Below are 27970 nucleotides of genomic sequence, written 5' to 3' on the forward strand. Positions count from 1 at the left end.
AATGCCATCCATTGAACAGTTGCTATGATAAAGAAAGGCATAGACCAAGTGAGTATCCAAGACTTACAGCACAGTTCCATGGCAGTAGCGCTACCGTGGTGCACGCATAGAAAACACACGCGAAAAAGTTGGCGGGATTTCAATTTGCTGCGGAGACAACAGTATATGAGTTACGTCGCCCGCCGCAGCGCACATCTCTTCTTCTTCACCAGCTTCTTATTTCTTTTATCGCAATGCTCGAATTATACGCAATTACGCTCGCTATGTACTGTGTTACCCTCGTCATTGGTTGCTTTATGCTCCTCTGGCGGGCCCACCCACTACTTTGTAACTTTGCTGGTTCCGTCGCCCTTGTGGCCTTTGTCTCTCGCGCTGAGTGTTGCACTTCGGTGCGCACGTTGATCCGTTCCTTGTGTACGTTGTTGGGTCTGCTCCCGCCTCCGCCGTCGCGCCCCATCTTGCCGCCATCGCAACCTGCTCCTGCACCTGTGAATGTGTTCCAGCGCAACTATTTTTCTTCGTATGGTAAGCATCGCCCCAATCCTTCGCGGATTTTGGAGGGCATAGATCGTGAAATCGACAACGAGGTCTACAGACGTGCGGCTAGTCGTCTTCCTCCCGATATGTTTGATTCTCGGCCAGCGTTTACTTTGTATCCTGACCCGATGGACATATTGGCTGAGCGTGAATACTTGAAACAGTTGAAGGAGTGGTGTGGTTTCCCAGTTTCGCGCAGAGTTACTGTAGTTGATTACGCAGTGCGACGACTTGTATTCAGACGTTCTTCTTATGAGGTTCGGACGACACCTGTTCAACCGCCTGTGCAAAACTCTCCTACTCGTACTCGCCCTGTGCCGGCTGCTACCGTGGTTGATTCCACAGCAACTGTGCATGTTGATCCCTCACTTTCTTCTGCAGCAGTCGAGGACACGACTACAGTGCCCGTTGCGCACATGGATGTAATGATGGAACAGCCTGCGGCCCCTCTGTACTTGCATTGCTCCCGGGTTCCTGAACAAGTTTCGGTGATCGAAGAGTCTGTGGCCCCTCTGCAATTGCATGGCTCCCGTCTTCTTGATCCCGAAGTCCACGCGATGCCTTCGGAAATGCCTTCAGTGCTGCCTGTGATGGAGGACGCTCCTGCTGCGCCGGCTGTTTTGGGTGATTCCACAGCTGTGCAAACGATGCATTTTTCTGACGTTGAGCATACTCCCGCTTCGGCGTGCGAGTCCCTGCCTTCTGAGCATACTCCCGCTTCGGCGTGCGAGTCCCTGCCTTCTGAGCATACTCCCGCTTCGGCGTGCGAGTCCCTGCCTTCTGAGCATACTGCCGCTTCGGCGTGTCAGTCCCTGCATGAGCAAACGGCCACTTCGGTGCGCGCGTCCCTGCATGAAAACGCGGTCGAGGACACACCCATTGACGAGGATGTCCAGATGGAGGAGCCGTCGTATGACGATGAGCTCGCCAACTTAATGGCTTCCCTGACTTTGGGGATGGACGCTTCCGCGTGGTATGAAGATGATTCTTCTGCCATTCAAAACCCATACGCTTTGCAAACTCACGCTTCGGCATACGAGTCCCTGCACCAAGAGCATACTCCCGCTTCGGCGTGCGAGTCCCTGCCTGAAGAGCAAACCACCACTTCGGTGCGTGCGTCCCTGCCTGAAGAGCAAACCACCACTTCGGTGCGTGCGTCCCTGCCAATTGACAACACGGTTGAGGATACACTGATTCACGAGGATGTGCAAATGGAGGAGTCGTGTGACTCTATGTCGCATGACGCTCAATCCTCCAACCCAATGCCTTCTCTCGCTTCGGTTGTGGACGCTCCCGTGGGGCCAGCTCAGGATGATTCCTTTGCAGTGCCTGTCCCGATGAGACAATACAGATCTGCGCAAGACGCTTCTGCAAGTGTGCCTCTGCCAGATGACGATGATGAACCCGCAGCAGTCGAGGATACAGAGGACACTCCTGCTGTGCAGCCAAATGATGAGGGCATTGCCTCCTTTTGGTTTGAAATCTTACAACGGGCAACGGTGCTCGACGAAGAGGTCTCTGACCTCTTGAGTGCCGCAAATCCCGACATTCCTGCCACGACCATTACTTCCGCCACTATCACCACACAACCTGCCACGGCAACCGCCGTTGGATCCGCCCCTCTGTCTCCGCCCTCCCCCTCCGGTGATGTTGATGTAGATGCCGTCCGTTTTCAGCTTCAAGCCGAAGCGGACGAGAATGATGCGTGGTTCGATGCGTGGTTCGACGAGTCGATCGGTAAGTTTTATTTACATTGATACATCATGAATCCACGCGTTGTATTTACCAATTCTAATGAATGCTTTGATTTTTTAGTCGATTACTAGGTGTTTTGTCGTGTCGTGTTGTCGGTGTTGCGCGTTCTGTTGGTGTTCTTTCTGGGCGCGATTTGGGTTCTGTGGTTGTTTTCTTTTGGTTTTGGTGCTTCGTGGTTTGTCGGTGTTCTCCTCCTCTTCCTCCTGGTCCTCCTCCTCCGTTTGTTCTTACTCCTACTTTTCCGCTCTGCTGCTCTTGCTGTGTGTGCTGCTTTTGCTGCTTTTTTTTTTTTTGGCGTTTTTCGGTGCGCCATATGGTGTATCTACGTGGGCAACGGTTCCGGTACGTGTTTATAGTGTGGCTGTAGGTGTCAGGAGTAATCGTTGGATACTAAATCTTTTTATTAAAATAGGCTGCTATTTGTGCTGCTGTCTTTGTTGTGGGCAGATACTTTCATGTCTGTCTCTGGACGCGAGTCCGTGTAGGACAACAGGTAAATATAGATACCTTGATAACATCAGCTCAAGTTTTCCGTGTGTGCATGTCGTTGATTAAAGGGAATTGTTAATAGGTCATAGCTGTTGCGGCCTTGTGTGCGCTGCACTCTGTGTGTGGCGACCGTCTGGCGGGACGGGTTTGGAAGACACCTCAGTGGATGGTTTCCTCGGGTAAAGGTAAGGGGTGGGTGGGGCATTGGTGGCACTGGCTACAGCCACCGGGGGTGAAGGGGTATGAAGAGCAATGGGGATAGCGAGGACGGCACAGTCGGTGGTGGGGAGGGGAACACCGCTCTGGTTGTTTGGGTATTGCAGGAATACCATCCACATGAGCTGGAACTGACTGAAAAGACAACCCAAGGCGTCGGGCTTGTATGATTACGGGAAGTACTATATTTTTTTTAATACTCAATGAAAGACGAACATCTCAATAAGAAGAGACTTACTAACTGATAATCCTTTTTCCATTCACTCTTCCCTTCTTCATATCGCATTCAACTCGGATGTGGTGTGAAGAAGGCGAAGAAGCATCCATTACTAGGAATTAATTCATTCCTTCTCAAGGTTGTCTTTTCAGTCAGTTCCAGCTCATGTGGATGGTGTTCCTGCAATACCCTTGCAACCAGAGCGGTGTTCCCCTCCTCACCGCCGGCTGTACCGTCCTCGCTATCCCCATTGCTCTTCATATTCTGGATCTCCCACCGGTTGTAGTTCAGTGTGCCATGTAAGTCCCCGTTCATTCCCGTGCCTTTGCTTTGGGGATTCCTGAAGCTGGGGTGTCTTCCGTTGGCGGGTGGTGCCAGTGATGGTTACTACTGTGGGCTTTGGCGGCTTGGAACGTTTTCCCCTGGCAAGGGAATGTTTCCGCTTGGAGGAGTGGAGAATCCCGTCTTTGGCTTGATCCTGGTATTGGAGACGAAACCGGGTGTTTCCTGAAAGCACGCGCTTGATCTTCAAATGATCGAAACCTATCTTTCTCGAGCGGCTTTCAAAAAAGTCAAAGACGTTCATTTCGAGTGGGTCGCTGCTGCTTCTGCTTCTGCTGCTATATCAAATCGGCGAAAAGAGTTTTTAAAAGAATGCTATTATCACGAAGACAAATCATCGAGCCGGGACAACTCATCAAGAATATGGCACCTATCCCAAGTATTTGGCATCCTGCCGGCCATGTCCAAGACGCGCATTCCCTTGGTCTTTACAAGCAGAGCAATTCCATCGAGCGAAATTGGTATATCCGCTTCGCTTTCTATCAATCGAACCAAGGCAACCTATCGTTCATGTCATCAACCAAACCGTCATGATCGGTTATGTCTTTGAACAGAAGAGCAGCGACCAGATGTGCGATAGAAGAACATAGCAATATGGAGGAGACGCATGAAATCTACCAACAATCGGTTCTCATGCGGAGGCTATCGACCTACAATCCGAGGATCACAGTATATTTGACAGCAGTGTGACAGCGATTCAAGTATTAGCCGTGGATATCAAGTCTGGCAAATCGATATCACCAACTCAAGCTCAGGCGAAATGATAATCAGAAAGAAGCTGGTCAAGAAAGCTTTCTGAAGGTCGGACAGTTCAACTTGGTGTGCACAATCATGTTCCTATATGTCTCTATCTCTATGGACATGGACGTTTTACCATCCAATCTTCAAATGCGACAGCAGCCCAGCCCAGCCACGGAGGAGGCACTTTGGGGTTTGGCGGTCCCAATGTGAGGCTAGCGCATTTCAGCTGCGAAGAGTAAGCAACCTTGAATGCGACAAAGCAACGAATGGCACCAATCTTTGTTCATCTACAACTGTTTCCCCCCTTATGCTGGTCAACAACAAGCGATCGGAAATCCAATGATAATCATCGAACGCGGCGAAACGACAGCACACACAGCCGAGGCATATCATCCGCGAGCATTTATGACGGCAGCAATCAACAAATAAATCAACGTTGCCGGAAAACGCCACGTATGACACAACCACCCTAGTAACTTATCATCGTCCAACACACAATGACATGTCTGCCACTTCACGGGCCGGTCCATCCACGCGGCTATCCACAACAGATGGTCTGCTGTCAATGATTGGCTTCAACACTAGGTCCTTGGATAAGCAACACACACAACAAAGCGGATCAATCAAACTTGGAAACACTACCAACGATCACAAGAGGGAATTCCAAGGACGTGTCATTGTGAACTTGTAATGGCAGCAGCAAGTGACAGTAACTACAACACGCTTGGCATGCAGCACACACAGCAATCCATATGGATCGTCAAGGGATGCTAAGGTGCTCAAGTAGTCAGTACGTTCATCGGCCATTTTTGCGGCTGTCGTCGACATACGACAAGTGCCAAGATGGTTTACCAAACGGCACAACCAATGACTCACGGTTGTCACCAACATCCAAGATAAGCAGCAGCAGTACTATGGACGAACCACTTCGGATCCAAGCTTACAGAAAGCAGCTGCCACCTTACACACTGGTCAAGGCTTATTGTGCCAAATGCGAACGAACAGTCCACGGGTGCGATGCTCGCCATACGCGACCAATAACGTCTGCAGATGTATCGTCAATACTGCAAATTGTGGTAAGTTACTAATTTTTGTCATGATTAAAGGAATGCCATTGCCATGTGAAGAGCGTATATGAACTAAAGCATTGATACGAAAATAGACCATCATTCAGCCTGTCACAAGAATTTACATCCTACATTGTCCCAATTTCCTTTACCCTCTTTCTTTTTCTATATGCTATTTTTCGCTTCATATGTCGTCCCCCCTCATTGATTGTAAGTGCAACGATCGATTGGAAAAGCTGACAATGTTTATTTTTAATAGTATAGAAAAAAAACACCCCGTATACATCCTTATACATAAGCACAAAACCCAACGGCACACACGGATCGGATTGGTACAAAACACGTCGACAGATACAACTTTTTAAATACAAAATGAACAAGATATGACCAAAGTCGCCAGCGCAATAGCCCAAAAATTATACAGTCAAAAACATACACAAAGCAAGAACATAAAAAAGATTCAGTCAGGTAAGTGTTAGAAAGATCTTCCTTTAATTCTTTTTTGAAGAACAAGATACTAATCTCTCTTTATTGTATGTGTTCCCACAGATCGTAGGTGCCTGTCACCGCGCTGACGTACATGATTGCAAATTGAAAAATAAGTTTGCAACAACCAAAACAAATACATCATCCGTCAGGTACGGTTGTTAATATAGAGCTTCATACGATATTGTACATTCCAACGCACCATCCATCAAGCATAACGACTAACATACTACTCATTAGATTGGCAGCTTTAGCCCCAGTGACGTAGAAGCTTTATTCAAACATCACATACGAGAAAAAATTATACAAGGTCTATTCTTGCGTTAGCGGCGACGATTGTCTCAAGACATTTTCAGAACAAGCTATCATTTCTTACACGACTACAAGACGACCAAATTGATGGCATACCTGACACCTTACACGATGCAAACTACATACCACGTCCAAAACCGGGTACTGTCTGTGTTTTACGCGTGCCATCAAGCGAATCGATCGTGTGTGCCGTCCATTTTACCATACCTTGATATCATAATATGTTACAAAATAGAGAAACGAAACGAAACTAAAAAAAATGAAGAAAAAAGAAAAAAGAAAAAAGGAAAAAGGAAAAAGGAAAAAAAGAATAGAAAAAAAGACAAAGATTATAAAAAAAAAGCTATAACGCACGCTAATCCATTCTGTTCTGTAGCACTTGTCATCAATGAGGGTATCGACATTACGTCTATTTATTACATTATTACTCTCATAAATACTTTACTACTACTATTTTTACTGTATATTTTTTCTGGGACAATAAAACTCTATCTTCATTTTGAAAGCATTTGTGGGCATAAAGTGATGCTATTTTAGCCGTGATCAAACTGCAGTTACTGTACCGTCATGTGTTTATTACATAATAATTTACGCGACAGTTCTCAAGGATTAAAGTCGGCATCACGGTACAGTATACGATCAGATACTGTACATATTGTACATACTAATATGATATGATAATATCAGCAATGAAGGTAGGAAAGCAAACGTCGAACATCGAAACATGTCATTTTTTTCTAGTTTTTCACGTCTAAGACAATCCCAAAACTATAAATGACTACTGTAATAGCGACAAACTTTGTGCTTAATCATATGGAGCAGGACTCATCTAATAAACATCAGTGCCGCAAAATAAAGGATATCAAATGAATACTGTACAGGAGACTGTGGTAGTATTAATCATATGCAGATTTCAAAAACGATAGATAACAGCGCTGCATCGGAACGGATACCAGTTACACATGCATTTGTCGATCATTTCCTATTGTGGAGATTGGCATACATCGTTATTATGGCCTCCTCGTGACGACGGTGCTGACGATGATGCGCCCAAAGCAATGATAATGAAGGTTGAAAGAATTCATGACACTACATAATGTGAATATTACATGGTAGAGTAGGAAGCTGATCTTAGTTCCAAGATATGAACACTGACTGTCATTCTAATTGGCGTCCGGCTCCTGAGCGAAAATTACCCACCACTATAAGGAGATAAATGTTCCACAGCATGTTAACAAAGAAAAAGGGTAGAGAGGACAAAGTTTGTGAATGGAGAAGGGTGGGACGAGCGTAGAGGGACAAGAACGATACTCACTTGGGTATGAAAACTCCAGGCTGTTTATGGTAGCAGGAACTGACACAGCAGCAACCACTCAGCAATATGGCCTATACTCATACTATGATGCCATCAAGGTACGCAGCAGAATTTGTTGCCACGCATCGCCGATTGCCAAAGTTTGTCGACCGTGACAGCCTTCCGCACTTAAGTATCCACACAAAAAAATGTGTGTGATATCGACCCACGGATTTCGGCTTCCTCCACGAGGCTGAAAAGAACGGTGTGCATCATAGAGTTTGTACTTTTGCTAGTATAGAACAATGCAAGTAGTAAATGTATTTAGCATCCCGACAGCAAATATATAGTAATTTGCAAAGTCGGATCTCATATACCAATAGTGAGCTATCAGTGCAAGCAACATGCGAGGGATTCATATGAATGCGGATGTTTATGAGAGCCCTGAGAAATTCGATGCAAGTCGTTTCCTTGGATCTTCAAAAAAAACTGATGATGACGTTAATGAACGGGCCTTTTCAAGAGCGAGAACAGTTTAACTTTGGCTGGGACCGGTAAGAGAGGGAGTAAAAGTAACAGTAAACTTCATGCATGTAAGAACATGAGCAATGTAATTTTTTTTTATACACACTTGATTTTCAGCTTTATGAAAAAACAGACGTGTGCATGCCCAGAGCATATTTGATGAGTGGTTTCATCTAACAAAAATTACAGCCTGGTGTTTCAAACACGATTTTAATGCCGTGCTGTACATACTGAATGCTTTCAAAACTTGTATTATGTAGGCGGTAGCGAAATTTCTACCATAATGGCGCGGCTATTGGCAAAGTGTGCTATATATGAGCTAAGGATCAATATAGAAAACTGCAACAACAAAGCTGCGTTTCCAGCCCTAAACAAGTTTGAAGAAGCTAAAGCGTTGAGGGTACCGAATGACAGAACTATTCGAGTTGTTGGGCGTACATAGTACAAATGCATAGTGCTGTCGAAAATTCCAGTTTATGCCATACTGTATATGTCACATCCTATGATATATATATAATTGATATAATAAATGCACGGCGCGATTTTCATTTCCATATCATAGATGTAGAGCGTCATGTAGAAAATATGCAATTTCAGCCCTACCCTCGAAGTTTGATATGCATGTTGCGCTTTTCGAACAATTTGTTTAATAATCCTTTTAACTGCCAAAACACATCATACCGATAGCTTGGAGTAACAGGCGTAACCAAAACTTTAAGCATGAGTATAAGCTTCTGTCCAACTTTTACGGTATTGCTCTTAGGCATTCCAGAAAAAAGTTTCTTCAGGTTGCTTTAATTCAGCAACAAACTTGTCTAAACATCTGTTACCGATCTCAATCGAGCACCCGAAAGCCTGCTTTGCATATAGGTCTACAAACAAGATTTTCTTTTTGCAGACAATCCATGATGAATTCTACATTGACTCTGTAGCATTTATAACCGATTTCTCTGATAAAATTGTGTCTAATCCTTTCTCTATTAACTAAAAAGCACTCACCGCTGTCCAGTTACCACTCCATGACCATTTATGATAAACAATGAAAAAACAACTCTTGGGCAATCAAAAAAGATATTTATGCATGATATCCTCACATACGGATCATTCCCCTCCCTATTAGAACAATGCTCGCGACAGCTCATTCAAGACGATCGTTTCCGTTTGTAGCAGCTTGGCATCGCGCATTTATGCTTGCCTTTCAGGAAAGTTGTGGGTTGGTCTGAGAAGATTTTGACGCTCGGCTCGTGGTAAGGTCGCCATTGGACCATAGTCCATTGCAAAGCTAACAGCTTTTGCTTACTAACCATATGGAGCATCGCCTCCATAAACGCTCATACTTTACTAAAAACAGTACGGTATGGTAGAACAGTTTACTGGAGGTTAAACAGGATGAAATTAAGGAACTACCTTAAATGACGCGTTGTTGCTGTCAACTTAGTAGCTACCTTGAAAGTACAGCGTATGTGGTTTTATACTGTGGGACTTGAACTGCCTTTTAGGTTGAGCAAACTGAGGCTACAGTATATACATACTACTATGCTTAAAATGTAGGAACATGTCGGACATGCTGACATCTATCATAGCCACGTACAACAACGATACATTCGAAGATTTATACAGTAGCCAGTTGCAATAAAGATACTATATAATAAGCGCAGACGGACACAAATGATGCAGAGCCCTTCGTAATCAACATTCTTTATATATTACACTTTCCAGTTGTTGTGGACATTGCTCTCAACCTGGAGCCAAGCGTTTGCCACATTTTTTTTGCAGCATGCAAGTTCTGCATACTCTCCTGCATTGTGACGTGGTGTGCGTAGGTAGTATGATGTGCGCTTGTAGAGTATATCCACACATCGGAACAGCCACGAGGAATAAGCAGCAATGGTGAATGATGACAACGACAGGAAAGAGCTATGGTGGCGGCTGAGCCATCAAATATGGTCGATGCTGCGAAATTTTTGTGGGAGTCTGTGACACCAATTTTAAATAACTCTCCTCAAAGGTGGCAACAGGGCGCTTCGCGGACAATCGACCAAATGCGGCACACAACCAAAGCACAACGCAGGCAACTGTCAAATGTCACCCACCGCAGCATTCGCACCAGTCATCGTCCTTTTGCCCCTCCTCGCCTACGATTGGGGTCGTACAAGATTTTTCTAAAAATACGACACGTTTTTTTGCATGACGACATGCTTTTAGAGGTTGATCTCTTCAGCTGTGTCCGGTGGCCGGGTGCTAAACCTGCATATGGAAAACTCCGCACTTGTGAGACCACAGGAGGATCAAGAAGAAGCCTCACTTTTTTACGCCTTTCGCAGCCTCGCTTTCTTTCTTCTTCTTACAACTGTCTGCTACTTTTTCACACACAAGACACACAAAGACTTAAACACACCACATTTATGGAAGAACAGCTGAAAAAGACTATTGGCGAACTTGTCGTCATCGCAATTAAGGCCGTAAGTAGGAATGACACGTTGTCAAAGAAAGGGACGGAAAATAGGAACCGAAAAGAAAAACTCGCTCATCGTCTTCCATCTTCATCTCTCTTTCGATAGCGCGACTTGCCCAATCGCGAGGTAAAATAACGAACCTTTCTCTTCTCTCTTGCTTATTATGTCACTCTTTTGTAGCTAAATGTGAAGCAAAAAACCAACTAGGTTGTAGGCAAACAGGATCCGTTTGTCACGTTTCGACTAGGCGAAACGGCCAAGAGAACAAAGACGGACTATCGTGGTGGTCAACATCCCATCTGGGACGATCAGGTAAAGACGAAAGATTTGCGCGTGCGAGTGTAGATCACGAGACAAAGGAGGGCTAAAGCGTAAGGAAATGGGTTTATCCAGGTGAATCTGCCAGTTCCCGAAGGCAAAACAACGCTGTACATGCAGGTGTTTGACGAGGACGGCAGCCGAGAAGATCTGATTTCGGAGGGAGACATTGATCTGAAAAACGTGCTGCAGGAAGGCGAAGAAGACAGTGAGTTACTTTGGGTGAGGGAGGGAGGGGATCTTTGTGCTACTGTCACTGGCACACAACGAAGGACGAGCTAGAAAGGGCTAATGTAAACACAACACATTTGTTTTTCCACAGAGTGGTATCCGCTGAAGTATCGGGGTAAAAAGGCGGGTGAGATCTATGTTGAGCTGACCTTTTACTCGGCTGTAGGTTCTAGTTCTTTCTTTTTATATATTCCCAACTAAACTAAGCGATATTGTAAACTACGTGCTAACAACTTCATCTGCTCCTACTCGCTTCTCTCCATTAGCGGCCTCCGCCTAAGCGCCAACCGACGCGGCTCTACAACAAGCGCCCAGCTGGCGCCGCTTACAACAAATCACGACCCGTCTATGCACCACCACAACAACAGCAGCAGCAGCAGCAGTACTTGAACAGGCCACCTCCAGTTCCGACGGAATCCGCATCGACCCCTGCACGCATGACCGCCGGCCCTCCCATCTATCGACCCCCACCCCCGCGCCCTATGTATAACGCTCCCCACGATGCCACACCGCACATGCCACAAACATTGACACCTTCCTCGTCTACTGGCACGGCATCTTCTGCAGGTGGTGGTGGTAGTGCTTACACGACGCGTCCTCCCGGCAGTGGCCATCACCACTCATCGTCCCTCGGCGGAAATGGAGGATATCCTCCCGTCTCTGCCGGTTATCCGCCGTCTCAGCCCATGGGCTATGGTGGCGCGCCACTTCTTTCCTCTTCCTACAGACCAGCACCGTCGCCTGCTTTCAATGCACCACCAAGCGGTAAGCAATACCCACACTTTTCTTTTCGTACGTACGTGTCATGATAATATATGTGTACTAAAGCCAAGTGATGCTATACTAGGTCCTGCTCCTATGGGCTTTCGTCCACCCGCTCCATATCCTCCCCATAGCCAACCGGGCGCATACCCACCTCCTCAGCCCACGCCTTCCATGAGTTTCCCAACGCCGCAGCCTTACACTGCTGAGTATACACCCCATCACGACCAACACTCGGGCCAACCATTCGCCGCAGCTCATCAAGCGCCGTACCCTCCTGCTGGGCCACCGGGCGGCTACCCTCCTCCAGCAGCAGGTGGAGGCTATCCACCTCAACAAGGTTATCCACCTTACCCAGCCCATTAGACATATCAAGATCGACAACGGCAACACCAATCCCCACTATTCATATCCAGTAATCTTATCCTCCCCGCATTGCACTCTTATTAACCCATGCAGTATAGAATAGCTGTTGTTGTCATTGTTATCACTGTTCCCCTCAATCCTGCTACCATGGTCGGCCATGCACTTTCTTGAAATACCTCACGTACAATATGAGCGATGCGATCACCTCGTATCTCGCTCCTCATTTCATCGGGTGTAGAGTGTATAAAGTTGCATCTCCACCTCTTCCTGTAACATAATAAATTATTTTGTAAAAACATCTGCTGGTTTTGATCTCCATATTATCTATTGTGTTAGCCTACTTCGACACACCAGACTCCAATTTGGTTTCTGTATCAGTTCTTCACTACCAATCCTTTACTCCTCTTCTGATCGTTGCTTGTTGTTCGGCATTTGTTACTATGTTACCAAACACACCTTTTCTCCTCCCAGCAAAACTTGAATGGGTAATTATTACTGTATTCGTTGTTTTTACAAATATTTAAGCAATGAAGGGGAACATGGCCTTTCTGTTGCGTGGGTAATCCTTGAATTCTTTCTTGTAGTTCTTGTGTTTCTTAACAGCCCAGACATACATCTGACCAGTGGCCACAATGTTGAAGAGCCACGCTATGATTTCCACGCGTTTTGGTGAGTGACAATCCTATTCATCGTCATCATCCCTCTCCTTTTTCACATCCAAAATAAGCCTTACCACTCCAGCTAGTTGAAAGGAAGCAGAGAACGGTCCATCCAATGGTTTCGAAAAAGTAGTTGGGGCATGAAACCAAATCAAAACCGTAGCCAAAAGGAATGGCACGACGACGCGTGCCAGCAGGGCGCAAGTTGCGCAAAGTGATGTGTGTTGCCAAGTTGGATAATTCGGCCCACTATTTACACGCATGAGGATCACAGCCCGACGAACACATATGACACGCATCCATTGCAAAAAAGATATCCCAACTTACCATCCACACGGCAACGGAGCCATAGAGCCAGACATCGCTGCGAGCGCTAGCAGCCTTACCAGCAGCAAACCAAGGACCATACACCCAATAGGCCAAATTGATACCCGACAGCAACCAATAATGACCCGAGTTCTTGAAAACGTTGAAGAAAGGCATAGTTCCATGCGAAAAGCGGTGCACAAACAGAGTCTCGAGCTCACGCTTCAAAAAGTGTGCCATGCACATGTAATACACTACTTGCTGCATGGGTGAATGCTCAAAAGTGGCACGGTAAAAGGTCTTGGACAAATAGTAGAAAATGGGATGAATGAGCAATGGACCACCGTATTCAATCAAGAACACAGTTCGCCAGCCAATTTGAGGACCTGATGTTTAACCAGTTCCCCGGATTAACACATAATACGCGTGTTTTTTTACTTCTTTTTCTTTGCCAATCTCTCAGATAGATAACGTACCGAGATCTTTAAATTGAATAGTGGCGCCGTCGGCAATGCCAGCTTCGGCCAAGGTCTTGTCAACATCAAGAGCCTTCTTATCGAGGTTGGTCAATCGTTGTCTGTCGGGATAGTATTTGGGGAACTTCTTCTCAATGGCTATCGCAACATCGTGCACCTTAACAGTCTCGGGCGTTCCGTCGAAATCGAGCGTGAGTGGAAACTTGGTCGACTTTGGGTTTCGCGAAGCAACAGTAAGCTTCATTTTTTTTTCGGGTTTGCCGGGGATAAAATGTGTCAAAGAGAAAGAAAGAGCAAAAGCATGTTGAGCTAGTCCAACATAAATTTGCAACTCAAAATTTGGCGGGTATCGATTTACACGTGAAGCTGTGGAAGTGAGCTGTTCATGAATACTTTCCATAGTATCACTTAGCCATGGTCCTGTTGACGATTATAATTAGCTGTTTACCAATAGTTTTATGATTAAAAATAATATATGTATGGACTCTTTGATGTGGAGCAGAGGTTGGTTGAGCATATCATACAGTGGCAGCATAATTCGCAATGCTCGAGTCTGCATTTTTAAAAAACAGTGAATATGTTTTATCTGAATTCAGTAATTTAACAGCATGTTAGAGAAATCAAAACCATATCAAAGCAAGGATCAAAGGAAAGGGACTGTCGCCACCCGATCATCGCTTTGGATGCAAGAGCCTTGTAGCAAAAATGAAAGATAGAATGTCGTGCCTGTGGGCAGGCTAATTGGATCCTGGTAAGTCCAACAAAAAGAAGGATACGTATTTTGTATTTTAATCAAACAATTTTATCAATAATATATATTTATATATACAGTATATGACTATGCAAAAAAGATGCGAAAAGGAAGAACAGATGTGCAAGAATGCTAGTACTCGTATCAATAGGGGAGAAGGAGAATGTATACGAGAGATGAAAGGTTGCTTGTAGTAGAGTGATAGGTAGCGATATATAATTGGAATTTACAGACAGCTGTTTTCTACCATTCCAGCGATTTGTCGCCACAACCACCAGCAGTGCCGCAAGCTGGAGCATCTTGCATTGACACGATCGTTGCTTTGGCCATGCCACGCTGGATAATGGTTCGGCCCGATCCGAGTGTTTCGTCAAGACTATCCATAGGTGGTATGCTTAAATAGACCTGATTGCCTTCCAGCTTGACTTTGAACGTTTCAAGACGGTACTTATCCTCTTCACCTGGCACCAAGCAGTCACCGCTTTCCAGATCAAAGTTCTTCTTGTGCATTGGGCAGGATACATAAGGTGTGTTCGACTGACCGTTACCGAGCAAACCAGAAGCAAGAACCAATGCACGCTTGTGTGGGCACATATTTTGGGTCGCATACCACTTGTCTCGCGTATGGAACACAGCAATCTGGACACTCCCGACACGAACGACCTTGCCTTCGTCAATAGGAAACAGGTCTGTAGAGCCGACGTTCAACCATGTGTTTTGTTCAGGTGTGGAAGGAGTCAGCTTTGCCATGGGTGGCAATTCCTTAGGCCAGTCGGCTGGACGTAACTGACCACGCTCGTCGACCATTTCAATCACTGTGTCGCGCTCCTCAGAGTTGACAAATGCATCAAAGTGCTTGCGGCGTTTGGGATCACGGACAACAGTCGTCCATTCACACTGATACGCGCCAATCAGCTTATGCATCTGCTGTTCAAGTTGGTCGGCAATGCCCAAATGGTCTTCAAGAACGACTTTGCGTAGGTAGTTGATGCCGCCTTCCATCTTCTCGATCCAGCGGGCAGTACGGGTCAGCTTGTCGGCTGTCATGATATAGTACATTAAGAAGCGGTCAAGGTACTTGATTGCAAGTTCTTCAGAGACGTCGGCAACGAGAAGCTCTGCATGCTTGGGTTTGGAGCCGCCGTTACCGCACACATAGACATTGTAGCCCTTGTCTGTGGCAATACAGCCGAAATCTTTGCCCTGTGCTTCGGCGCATTCACGGATACAGCCAGACACACCACCCTTGAGCTTGTGTGGTGAACGGATACCCTTGTACCGGTTCTCCAGCTGATTTGAAAAGGGGAAGAAGTTAGCTTTGAATCCAAAAATGCGACTCATATAATGATCATGTCGCTATAGATATCATCGTAAACGGTACCTGAATGGCAAATCCGACGGAGTCTTGTTGACCATATCGGCACCATGCCGTTCCTACGCAACTCTTGACAGCACGCAAAGATTTGCCGTAGGCATGACCACTATAATTCAACCATCAATGATTAGCATATGGCGGTCGACGTTGTCTTTCTCCAATATGTTTATAGTGTTGTAAAAAGTATGTTTACCTCTCGAAACCAGCATCAACAAGATCTTCCCAGATTTGCGGCAGATCTTCTTTTCGTGCGCCCACTGACAGTTTCAAGGTGCTGATGTTAGACTCCTATTGTATTATACCGATTCCACTTTATCACGTTGTAACATGTAAAAGTATGTGAAGATAACTTACTGATATCGATACGCTGAGCACCAGTGATTTTGGTGTACAAGTTGTAATCTTGTGCAACCTTTGCAATAACACCGAGCTTTTCAGGTGTCACTTCACCAGCTGGAATACGAGGCACAATACTGTACAGACCGCCACGCTGGATATTGGCAAGATAACGATCATTGGTATCCTGGAGCGGACGCAGGCCTGGGTTCAAAATATGCTCATTCCAGAGACCGGCAAGGATACTAGCAATGGCGGGCTTACAGACTTCACAGCCATCTGTGCCAGCTGTTCCAGCTGCACCAGCATGCTTAACAAAATCATCGAATGTCTTGAGTTCCTTGACCTGCCCAATAGTGAACAGCTCAGCACGGCTGTACTTGAAATGGCTACACAAGGAGTTACTGATGGTCTGACCCAATGCCTTGAGCTCGCCTTCAAAAATTTCTTGGACTTGAGGCAAACAGCCGCCACATCCGGTGCCGGCTTTGGAAAAACACTTGACTTGATTGACATTTTCGCATTTTTTGTCACGAATGATCTTACGGATCCCGCCCTTGGTGACGTTGTTGCAGGAGCAAATTTGGGTGTCGTCGGGTAAAGCATCGGCAGATTGGACGCTGTCGCCACCCTGGACGCCTAAAATGAGCTCGGAGGGGGGTGATTGCAATCGTTTGGCAGAGCGGACCAAGGCAAGCAATTTCGCATAGTCGTTGGTGTCACCAACCATCATGCCACCGACTAATTTTTTGCCGTCTTTGGTGAAAATATACTTTTTGTAGACACCGCTGAATGGATCGCGGTAGACCAGAGGCTGGGTCTTGGACTCATCAGGGAAACAGTCGCCAAAGCTGGCAACGTGAACACCGAGAAGCTTGAGTTTGGTAGACATGTCGGCACCACGGAAGGCTGCCTTGCGTGACTGGTTGAGCCTGGTGGTAAGATTGCGAGCAACCACTTCTGCCATACTATCAATTTATGATGATTATCAGTTAAGCACATCCTTTATATGTAACATAGCTGGGTAGAAATAAGTACTTACTCGTAACCTGGAGCGACGAGACCGTACACCATATCATTGTGCGAGGCACATTCACCAATAGCAAAGACATCCGGCACAGATGTTTCAAGTCGATCGTTGACTACAAAACCACCACGTGGAGCACGTTCTAAAGCAGTATTCTCGCACAGCTGGTCGCGGGGTCGAATACCAATGGCATAAATGACCATCTCGGCGGTCCGAGTACCACCACTGGCAAGCACCATGTTCTCGACGTTATCACCACCTTGGATTTCCATAGGACAATCGCCAACGTAAGATTTGAGACCGAGCTTTTCGATTTCGGCTTCCAAGACGCCCGAGGCTTCACAATCGAGTTGACGGGACATGAGACGATCGGATCGTTCGTAGATGCTGACTTCAAGGCCCAAATCCTTGGCAGCTTTGGCAGCTTCCAGACCAAGCAAACCGCCACCAACAACGGCTGCGTGCTTGACATGCTCGAGTTTGGACCAGGCCATAATGTCTTCCAGATCTTGAAGTGTACGATAAACAAAGACACCGCCGTATTTGCCGAGTGTGACGCCTGGAGGTAAAGCAGCTGAAGAGCCTGTGGCAATCACGCAAACATCATAGTCGACCCAGCCTGTAAGGCGTGTGCGTACGCGTTTGTTCTCGGTGTCGATTTCTTCTACTGGATCGCCGAGCTCGACCTGGACTTGGTTCTCAGTATACCAAGAGCGTGGTTGCATCAGTTGCTGCTCGACATCGCAATGTCCAAAGTATTGAGTGAGGCCGACACGATTATAAGCAACTAGTTTTTGTTTGATAAGACCAAAAAAGGTACATCAGCATTTACATAATTCTAAGCAAAAGAAGGGAGGAGAGATCTAAAGTACATGTTATACACAAACGCACCTTCAGGTTCTTCAGAAAACACACGGATTTGATACATGTTGGCGTCATTGTCATACTCGCGAACTTTCTCAATAAATGATACGGAAACCATGCCGAGTCCGACGACAATAATTTGTTTTGGTGGTATTGTCGGCGGTGCTTCATCGCTGGCAGCCTCCGAGCTAGGAGGTGACGAGAATGTGTTAGAAGGCAGCTCCGTATTGGGAGGCATTACAGAAAGAGAGAGTTGGGAGAGAGGCTAGTGTTGGGAGAGAGGCAAAGTGAATGGAGAAAGAAAAGAAAAAGAAGAAGGAAGAAAAAACACAAAGAAGATCTTCATTATAAGCTTCAAAGAAAGGCAAACTTTATAAGGCGGCCAAGGCAAAAGAAAAGGCACGGTTGTCGCATGTATATCACGTGTTTTTAATGAAGAGATGATGAAGGCTGATGGTAATTGAAGATGGCCGATTTGATCCATATGAGACAGTATACACACACAGAAAGTCTAATGAGGCTTATCATTATAGGCAGAGGACTCAACATGGGGAGCTGTTTACCGCGTATTTTAAAAAAAAAAGAGGGAGAAAGATTATGTGTGATGTGGGCAATTCGTTATCTCTCTCTTCAATATCTGGTTCTGTTTGCTATTCAATTTAGGAAACTTGGGGGTGGAGCAGACAAGTACATTTTTATACTAGCGATAATGCACCGCTTTTTTGGAAATGGTTATCTCGTTGCAGTTTACATATTACGGGATGAGCAAGAGCGATAAGAAGAGACACACCGCTGCTGTTGAAATTTTGTTTGTTGCCTTATTAGTACAACTCTTATCGGTCTTCTATTTTGTTTGAGTTAAAGAGAGAGCGTTGATTGAGAAATACTATTGATCGTACGACCTGAAAACTAACAACCGGTAGGAAATGAGCTATCGAAATGCAAAAAAAAAGATAGAAAGATAATACGGTAAAAAGCGGGCATTTGTGCAGCTCGAGGGTTTCGATAAAAAAAAACTTTTTTTTACTCAAGTAAAGGGTGGGGGGAGGGAACAAATGAGGGGGGGCGAGAGATAATGATAGGTGATGGTACGGGATTTGTGTGTGCACATAATAATAAGCGATCACATTAACTAATGAAGTTAACAAACAAACACTAAGCTTGACAAGAATAGCTGAGTGGGGCTCTTGAAAATGCGCAATAAGAGACAAAGTACATAGTCTAATTTGTCTCTTTCATGGTGCGCTGGTGAGGTGATAGGAGAGAAAGGTTACCAATTGCTCGTTCTTTATTAGCTCGATCTAACAAACAAATAAAAAAAAATCTTGTTGTCGTCTTGTGTGTCCTTGATGGGTTTCCCTGTACTAGTTACTATGTCGTATGTACTGTTATTATTAGACTCGGAAACAAGATACAGCTTGCTATCAACGCGAAAAAAAATGGAGTTACCCGAGTCGAAAAATATTCTCCGTTATCATGAATGAACTGATGAAAAAGAACGTTTGATACATTGTCTTCTGTCGCTTGATAACGCTTTGTTTGTTGACATATATAGTAATGGTTTGGTCTTTCCGTCGATTGCAGTGATGATCAGCCAGTGGCATCTGCTTCAGCATGGATCATGCAATGTCGTCTTATCATACTTTGGGGAAAGATATTGTATATGTCCACATCATGTCTAGCATTTTATCTGTCATTCATCATATGATAACATGTGTTTTCGAGCAAAAAAAGGCAGTAAAGTTATATAATAATGGATGTGTCTTATTTTTTGCTGTAGGATATATGCTGAAGATGTATAGAGGAGCTAAAATATGGTCTTTTAGGCGAAGTATTGCGGTGTGAAGAAAGAGAGGGAAAAATGCACGTAGATGAAATGATAATGAAAAGTTGGTAGAGGATAGACAAAAATACAAAGGAGGTTTTTGAAAGGGGTCAAGAGGATGAGGATTAAGATGGTATCGTATTTTTTAACTTCACAGCATATAGAGTACAGATATATAATAAAGGAAGTAAGTGCTTTTTCTGTTCTGTTTCTGTGTAGATGAAGGTACTGTATGGGAGTCAGATGTGTTTCTTTAAAATACAAATATATTGTTAGATGCAAATTTGTCACCCATTTTTTGGGAAATTAAAGGTTTGCAGCACTCATTTATCATAGCATCTGATCCACAGAGTAGAGCAATCTTGTCAGTGGCATCAGCGGCACCTTCGTGAGGGAATAAGTGGTCCTCGAGTTCTTGAGCTGTTAATCGGCCACAGCCATGCTTCCAATCGCTAGGTGGGTTAGACAGTATATAGCGTATATGCAGAACATTGGGGCCCAAGAGCTTTTGCAACTCCTCGAGTTCTTCTGAAAGCACAAGATCTTCCAAGTGTCGGACGCAATAAATAAGGGAGACATGAGGAGGCTCATGATCATGACGCAAAGCCTCAATGATCTGCCACATAGGGGTAATACCGGTGCCGCCAGCAATCATGCCTATATGTCGTGCTCGTTTCGCTGGCGCGTGCATGATGCTGTAGTTTGCGTCTCCTAGATACTCGTACTCGCCAAGTGGTCCCTTGATGTCAATGGTTTCGCCGACGCGCACCTTGTCAAGGAGCTGTGTGAATGCACCACCTGGCTGCTGATGATCAGGGAAATATATCTTGACCAGAAACTCGACAAAGCCTGGACCACATCGGCTAGGAGTATATGCACGCATGACGGATTTTGTAGGTGCATCACGACTGATTTGCTCCTGAGGCAGCTTCAGATAGGCATGCTGGCCCACGGGCAAGCCAAAATTTTGATTGGCTTCGAACACGAATCGAAAAATACGGATGGTGGTAGAAAGAGATGTTTTGCTGTCCAAGACCATCTTTTTCCATTTCTTGGGTTCCAAAAATGACGCAGAGTCTTCTAGTGCGGTCGATTGCGTCGTTGTACTCTTTTGCGACTCTGGAACGCTGACGTGGCTGGCAGCAGAAGAAGATTGATGTGATGAGGAGGCGACCGACGATTTTTCGTCACTGCTGGCGAGTTGGCCGACGAGATAATCGCGGAGCATATCGTGTGCTTTACTTGAATGAATGGCGTCGAATTCTTCTGTACAATCCGTACCGCCGGTGATCAATATGCTAGACGCACCGCCAGGGTGATCTTTGAGGAACGGCGTACAGTCGTAGACTAGATCATGAACCACAATCCAGCAATCAGTTTCAGAGTCGTGAGGCTCGACCTCGGCCATTGTGAATGTCTGTAAGGACGACTTGTCTGGAGGTGGCGCAGTGCTTGTGGTCGTAGTAGCTGCGACTTCTTGTTTCAGCTCGCGTTCCATCCAGCCTCCAGGTTCGGCACCTGCGAGCGTTGGATGTTCGCACCAGATAGATAGCGAGGGCTCTCGAGTAAGCGCCAGTTTAACACGGAACCAGCAATTGTTCATCATGCCCATCAAGTTCCACGTGAGGTTCTCGGGCTGTGTGTTTTGGGATTCGTCCCAGGCACGGACGACCATTTCGTCGGCACGGACAAGGTCAGCGACTTCCATGTCAACATGCCAAAGGGTCCAGGTCCAGTTGCGCGACGACTTGTAGTATCCGGGTCCGGCCATCTGACCATAGGGTGCAGTGACGGCCTCTGCAGAAGGTTGATCAAGGTTGGCTAGAAGCCATGTCTTGCCACTGTCGAGTGAGACTTCAACACGTGTGATTCTGCGATTGCCGCCAGTGTATGCGTAACCGCGAGCAGTGTAGGTATCTTGGAGATTTTGTAGCCGAATATAGTCACCGTGGTTTGGTGTAGTAATGACGCTGTTGATATTGAGATCGTATAATGTGTACTCGGGACGCTTCCACCAACCTTCGGCGGTTGCTTGCTCTGGTGATTGGACTTGAGTAGGCATGACTTTGTTGTCGCTGTCGTGGAACGGGTTCTGAGACTCGTTTGCGCTGGCTTCAATTGACGCTAGCCATTTGACGCTACGGCCGCCAATACATCCAGGAATGAGTACGCGTAATGGGAACCCGTGATCGGGTGGTAGAACTTCGTCATTCATTTTGTACGCAAGCATCACGTCGTAGTGGTCGGACATTGCGCGACTAGCAGCGAGTGATGTACCGTATGCACCCTGCAATTTGTATCGGAGTGAATATTGGGGATGTATGCCAAACAGAAGAATGAATAGGATGCTTACCTTGGAGGTATTATCACTGCCTTCAAAGCAGATATACAGAGCCTCATCTTTGAGACCACCGCCGAATTGATTAATAACATCACGAAGGTATACGCCAGTCCAGCATGCAGTGCTGACACCTGAATGTTTTTCAAGAATAGGTAGAATACATGTTACATTTACAAGTCTAATGCGAATGCGCGTGTATTGCAGCTGTGTATGTGTAGGCTATTTAGTGTAATAAGTGGATCATCCATTAGAGCTTACCCGCTGCTCCCCTGGAAATACAATCAAATAGATAAGGCATGCTGTTAGTGCCATATGCAAAACATGCAACGTTTTTTCATTGTTGCTATATATGTACTATGTAGCAAAGAAGAAGATACGGTACCATCCGAAGCCAATAGATTGTTTGACCATGTTTTGTTCTTTACGTCGATTGCCTGCGCAGACCATTGTCATTGGCAAAATGGTCGGTGGCATAGATACAATATCTTGCATTGTGATAGTGCATGGCTTATTGACCAAGCCTTTAATCTCAAGACGATGATCGTCCCAAGTTAACTGTGGCACAGGTCCATGATTACGAACAAAATGCAATTGATTTGGAGTCACATAGCCAGCTTGTTCAAGTTTCTTTAAGGGCGACTCTACATGTACAAGTTCAGTATAGTTGATTAGAAAATAAGCTTTTGTCGTTTATATCGTAGCACTTATAAAGTTGAAGAAGAGAGGAATTGTCTGCTAGAGTTGCTGTTGTAGTGGAGCCAGCGGCGATAGAACGTACCTGCGTTGAATGGATGTTTGCCAGTAAGTCGAACCATAGATGGGTCTCGCAGTACAAATGCGTCCGGAGTATTTGCATCGCGAGGATCGACAGTAGTGAGCGGTTGGATGATGCCTTCAGTTTGTTCTTCTTCTTTGATCAAATGCATTATTCTGGTATATTGCGTGAAAAGAGGAGTAGACAGTAGAAATAAAGAGAAAACGGAAAAAAAGAAGAGAAGAGAAGTCTGTGTCCTTTAAGAAGACAAAAAGAAAAAGATACAAAATGATAAGTGCATGTTAAGCACAGTAAATCGTCGTGGCTGTTGTATCCCTTCTTCTTCAATTCCTTTTTTTTTTGGGGGGGGGGTTGTAAGAAAAAGGGGAGATAGTGACCAAGTAGAGAATTTTAAAACGAAACAGCGGGAGAGACAGGAATCTGAAGCTTCCGCTTACAAAAACGTGATAATCGCTCTCGCAGAAAGAGGGTGGCTCAACTAAGCCTAGTAGTACTCTTCAACCCACACACGCTATGGGAGAGAGAGAGGCAACGCACCCACAAAAACACACGCTCTTTTGATTCGGACCCCACACTCCACTGTATAATTTGTTTTACTTTACAGATTATGCTTTTTAAAAACAGACCTGCTTTTCCATATCCGAGTGCATCAAAGGAGGAAAGAATGGAGATAAGGATCGTGTTTAATACGCCGTCAGAGGGACGTCGAGATGGTTTCCTAATTAAGTAAACCACCGTTTGTGTATCCGCTGGCGGGCGTGAAGTGGGGGGGGGAAGGCATTTGAGGGAGATAACGCTGGGGCCAGATCACGGACCAAAAAAAAAGTCAGATGCTGGCTGAAGATTGGGCAGTTAACTTAACAAACAACTGTTATCAATTCCAAACTGCGCTTAATCGACGAGGAAATAACAAACAACCACCACCACAACACAAGAGCATCCGGAAAGAGAGAGGCACTGTGAGACATATGATTGTCAATCCTCGGAACCAGCTGGTGTCGTCGTCGTTGTCTTCCACGTCTTCTGGTGGCTTCCTTAGAAGAGACCACTCGCACTTGATAACATGTCTGTTATCTCTCCCTTCCTCCCTCCGTCTCCCTTTCTGAGATAGTAGTTCAGCTGGTCGAACAGATATCCACACCATAGTTCACACTCAACAGAAAACCAAACAGGCAAAGAGCTGCTGTGTTCTGTTCCACCTGGATCCAACAGACCAATCCCTAAAAAAACCTTATCCTGATCGCTCCGTTAGTTATTTATCGTATACCTCAGATGAGAGGGTTCAGCAATATGGCAATTAGCAGCTTTGCTCGATTGTCGGATAAAGTCCTTGCTTTTTTCCTGCGCGACTGAATCCTTATCAAACAATAATCCTTATTTACAAGATTAGCCCTTGCTGCTTAGCTTTCACGCCATTCTTTAGACATATATAAACTCTACCAAAGGAACCGTCCTTTTTGTTTTTTATCTTCCTTACTTTGGCTTATCAGTTTTAACAAACAACCTTCTTCTTCATCTCATATACTTTGGGGCTTGTACTTGTCGCCAACCTTTTCCCTTCTACATACTACATCACAAAGTTCATCGTCTCTCTGTTTGGACTTGATCTATATATCTTTTTCTATTATTGTATATATTGAACTTCCATATAATCCACTCTAAACATACTACACCCATATATTTCCAATACCATTGCAAAATGATTCAAGTATTCGCTAAGCGTCTTCTGCTTGATCAACATGGCAAAGCTACCAACTTTCGGCTCCATACTTTGCAGTTCCCGCATATGAGAGCTTTGCATCTTGTAAGTTTTGGCACCGTATATTGTAATGCTACATATATCATGCATCAACAAATTGGCATTCACAAACTAATCCAATATAAATTTTATAGGCCTGGTTGAGCTTTATGGTAGCGTTCATGTCATGGTACGCTATTCCTCCTATTGTCTATCACATTGCTGAAGATTTGGGTATCTCTTCTGTGGAAATCTATGATTCCAACATGGCAGCCGTCTCTATCACCATCGTCGCTCGTCTCGTAGTCGGTCCGCTCTGTGAGCGCTATGGTCCTCGTCGAGTGATGGCTTTAATCTTGGTTTGCGGTTCCATTCCTTGCGGTATGACAGGTCTGATCACTAATGGTGCCGGTCTCATTGGCCTTCGGTAAGCAAGCATTATATTACAAGCTCTTACTTTTGATCTTTATAACATACGTATATATAGAGAGTGAGAGAGACTGACACCCTGAGCGGATACTAACAAATGCTCCATTGTATCATAGATGTGTCATTGGTATTCTCGGCGCCACATTTGTTCCTTGCCAGTTCTGGACAACCCAAATGTTTGCTCCTTCTGTTCTTGGCACAGCCAATGCCATGTCGGCTGGTTGGGGCAACATGGGTGCCGGTATCACCTATCTCTTAATGCCTGCCATATATGACGGTATTCTCTCGCATACCACTAATGCGATCGCCTGGCGCACTACCTTTATCATTCCTTGCTGCATTTGTCTCCTCGTGGCCGGTCTCGACTTTTTCTGTGCCACTGACACTCCTCACGGCGATTGGTTGAAATTGCGTGGTTCAGAACAAGACTCCAGCAACGCGTCATCCAGTGAAGTCTCTAGCACGGACGAAAATCCCGACCCAAAGGCAGAAAAAGGTCAGCAGCACGTCGTCGCCGCCAACCCTGTTGTGTCTGAAGGCACCGTCAGCCTTGAAAAGGGTGCCTTTACAGGCGTTGAAGAAAAGGGCGCTTTTACAGGCGTTGAAGATAGTGAATCGCTCCAAGACGTCAAGAGGAACGAATCGATCAAGGATGCCTTCTTTGGTTTCCTGTGCGTGCTCTGCAAGCCAGCCGTATTGATTATGATTGTCCATTACGCATGCTCCTTTGGAACTGAACTTGCTGTTGATAACGTCATTGGTCAAGTCTTCCGCGAACAGTTTGCTCTGGATAATTCAACTGCTTCTTACATTGGTTCGATTTTTGGTCTGCTCAACATCGTCTCGCGTTTGTCAGGTGGCCTCTTTTCCGATTATTTGGCCAAGCGATATTATTTATCCGGTCGCATTCTTGCACACTGCATCTGCATGGTTCTAGAAGGCATCTTTTTGATCGCCTTTAGCTTCAGTCTCGTCAACTTGACCACAGCTATTGTCCTCATGATCTTCTTCTCGTTCTTCGTCCAGGCCGTCTGTGGCTCTACTTTTGGTATTGTTCCCTTTGTCGATCCACTCAACAATGGCAAAGTCATGGGTATCGTTGGTGCCGGTGGCAACCTGGGTGGCCTTATTTTCAACTTGATGTTCCGCGAATTCTCCAGTAACTTTGAAAGTGCCTTTTTGTGTCTTGGTTGCATTGCTCTTGGAACTGGTCTTATTGGTAATGCCATTCTGCGCGTCCAAGGCAAGATGATTTGGCACTGCTTCAATGGCAAACATGCTGCTTAAAGGGGTCTATCGAGATCTCTTCTCTCCTTCTTTCCCTCCTAAAATACTATGGCGCAGCACTACTGTTCCACTCTTGCTCTCCATCATACGAACACATCTCCACCCCTTTATGGGCTTATTTGCATACATGCATTTTTCCTTTGGTATCTTGATCCCTTACTTCGTCAAAATCCTCCTTTCCTTTTGAAGTTTATTTATTCGCTTGTTACACGCAAACATTTCTTTTTTGGCTTTGCCCTTTTTTTTTATTATACCTCTTGCCTTTCTTTTATTTTCCTCTGTGTAATTATTTATTACTGTATTCTTTGGCTTTCCTCATATTTACTAAACGGAAATCTTATTATTTTGTACAATGTTACGTATATATACATATCTCAATAAAGTATTGATCAGCAACAATATACATAAATATAGGTGCGCTTTCTTATTTATGATATCAGTCCAAATCTGGAATGTGGAGCATCTTTCGCAGAACGTGACCATCTCCACATATCATCGGATTCAGCATGACCATCGCAATAGCATTACTGTAATGCCACTGGAGATGAAAATCAGTGCCATGCAGAAACGGTTACGCTTTAGTTCACTCTTTCCTCTTGATGTTAGTTTTTTTCTGGAAAATTCCCTGTGTTAAATTAAGAAACGGATTCAAAGCCGATACTTATAATCTTGATCATTCTTATCAAAGAAAAAATTATGCATAGAGATAAGAAAACGCCTTTCTCTTTTGAAATACACCCATGCCCATCATGGTGTTACTAATACTATTATCACATATCATATGATTTCAATAGTACGTGCGAGCACTTGCAAGAAGATAGAAAAATGAAGTATTCTCCTTGAAGTGTGTGCAAATAGCACATACGATACCATACTACCGGAATGAGTACTCACCAGAAGGTAATTCAACAGAAAATGATACTATGATCAGCACAACTTTTTCAAAGCACCTGCTTATAAGTATAGTCGAGTTCCTCATTAGGCAATTATATACCACAGCCATTATAGTTGCCTAGAAACTAGAACATTCGCCGACTGTGCTACAGAAGGAGCGGCACCACTCTTGTATGTTGATAGTAACAGACGGTGCTAGCGCTAGGTACATTAAACGTTGTTGCTCACTAAGCTATATCATAAAATATCAGAGATGAATATGCGTTATTATTTTAACAATTGAATACATCACTGGCGCAATACTACTGCTGCGCCCATTTATACAATTTTCAAGGATTAAGCATTGAGGGCCCTTGTTCTGATTTATAATTGGTATGAAGATCAGACTTAAGGAGAAAAACTTAACTATAGATAAGTTGGCGTAGGGTACTACTACTGCTGCCGTTGTGTGCATGTAGTACGTATTCGTACATATCCCTTTACAAAAATTATACCAAGATGAAATAAAAATTCTATATGAAATGACGACGGGAGTAACGCGGGAACAGAAATACATATCATATGGCTGGAATAAATGAAAGCTGTAAAAACAGATATGCTAATAGTGCTTCAGTCTAGCAGTATATACAGTACTGCTATTGTTGGAATAAAACTACTGCTACTGTACGACTAAGCCAGTTAGTCCATAATTACATCGAATAAAGTTGGGATAAAGAGTTACTATCATAAACTGGAAATAAAAATATATCTCCAAAATGCTTATGGTAAAATCA

General features: G+C 44.9%; 7 protein-coding genes across 7 annotated transcripts; 3 read left to right on the forward strand and 4 right to left on the reverse strand.

Moving 5' to 3' along the window:
- Positions 1–218: 218 nt before the first annotated feature.
- Positions 219–2563, forward strand: BDB00DRAFT_806084 (uncharacterized protein). The gene is made up of 3 exons (XM_053122238.1): positions 219–1314; positions 1354–1961; positions 2352–2563. The coding sequence occupies exons 1-3, from the start codon at positions 234–236 to the stop codon at positions 2361–2363; spliced, it is 1701 nt and encodes a 566-aa protein (XP_052983199.1). The 5' UTR covers positions 219–233; the 3' UTR covers positions 2364–2563.
- Positions 2559–3120, reverse strand: BDB00DRAFT_806090 (uncharacterized protein; the record flags this gene model as incomplete). Its single annotated transcript, XM_053122239.1, has 3 exons — positions 2559–2634; positions 2705–2785; positions 2864–3120. A coding segment is annotated over one exon (256 nt), but the record flags the coding sequence as incomplete, so codon positions are not given.
- Positions 3121–10302: 7182 nt separating this feature from the next.
- Positions 10303–12412, forward strand: BDB00DRAFT_970623 (C2 domain-containing protein). The gene is made up of 7 exons (XM_053129843.1): positions 10303–10443; positions 10543–10563; positions 10645–10749; positions 10831–10963; positions 11078–11148; positions 11253–11751; positions 11834–12412. Exons 1-7 carry the CDS (start codon positions 10387–10389, stop codon positions 12112–12114), a joined length of 1167 nt encoding a protein of 388 aa, XP_052983201.1. The 5' UTR covers positions 10303–10386; the 3' UTR covers positions 12115–12412.
- A 2-nt stretch (positions 12413–12414) lies between these two features.
- On the reverse strand, positions 12415–13839 carry BDB00DRAFT_970624 (3-oxo-5-alpha-steroid 4-dehydrogenase-domain-containing protein). Its single transcript, XM_053129844.1, has 4 exons — positions 13556–13839; positions 13101–13465; positions 12848–13022; positions 12415–12762 (listed from the first exon to the last, which is right to left on the reverse strand). The coding sequence occupies exons 1-4, from the start codon at positions 13797–13799 to the stop codon at positions 12635–12637; spliced, it is 912 nt and encodes a 303-aa protein (XP_052983202.1). The 5' UTR covers positions 13800–13839; the 3' UTR covers positions 12415–12634.
- Positions 13840–14335: 496 nt separating this feature from the next.
- BDB00DRAFT_970630 (uncharacterized protein) lies at positions 14336–18481 on the reverse strand. The gene is made up of 6 exons (XM_053129845.1): positions 17936–18481; positions 17060–17831; positions 16036–16985; positions 15875–15938; positions 15688–15787; positions 14336–15596 (listed from the first exon to the last, which is right to left on the reverse strand). The coding sequence occupies exons 1-6, from the start codon at positions 18144–18146 to the stop codon at positions 14550–14552; spliced, it is 3144 nt and encodes a 1047-aa protein (XP_052983203.1). The 5' UTR covers positions 18147–18481; the 3' UTR covers positions 14336–14549.
- A 1505-nt stretch (positions 18482–19986) lies between these two features.
- Positions 19987–23000, reverse strand: BDB00DRAFT_757493 (uncharacterized protein; the record flags this gene model as incomplete). The annotated part of the gene is made up of 5 exons (XM_053118992.1): positions 19987–20841; positions 20908–22020; positions 22087–22205; positions 22452–22715; positions 22853–23000. 5 exons carry the CDS (start codon positions 22998–23000, stop codon positions 19987–19989), a joined length of 2499 nt encoding a protein of 832 aa, XP_052983204.1.
- A 1299-nt stretch (positions 23001–24299) lies between these two features.
- On the forward strand, positions 24300–26630 carry BDB00DRAFT_806109 (major facilitator superfamily domain-containing protein). Its single transcript, XM_053122240.1, has 3 exons — positions 24300–24653; positions 24743–25014; positions 25133–26630. Exons 1-3 carry the CDS (start codon positions 24549–24551, stop codon positions 26301–26303), a joined length of 1548 nt encoding a protein of 515 aa, XP_052983205.1. The 5' UTR covers positions 24300–24548; the 3' UTR covers positions 26304–26630.
- The last annotated feature ends 1340 nt before the right edge of the window (positions 26631–27970 follow it).

The sequence above is a fragment of the Zychaea mexicana genome (genome assembly GCF_025766255.1).
Source record: "Zychaea mexicana strain RSA 1403 chromosome Unknown BDB00scaffold_11, whole genome shotgun sequence".
NCBI classification, from domain to species: Eukaryota; Fungi; Mucoromycota; class Mucoromycetes; order Mucorales; family Lichtheimiaceae; genus Zychaea; species Zychaea mexicana.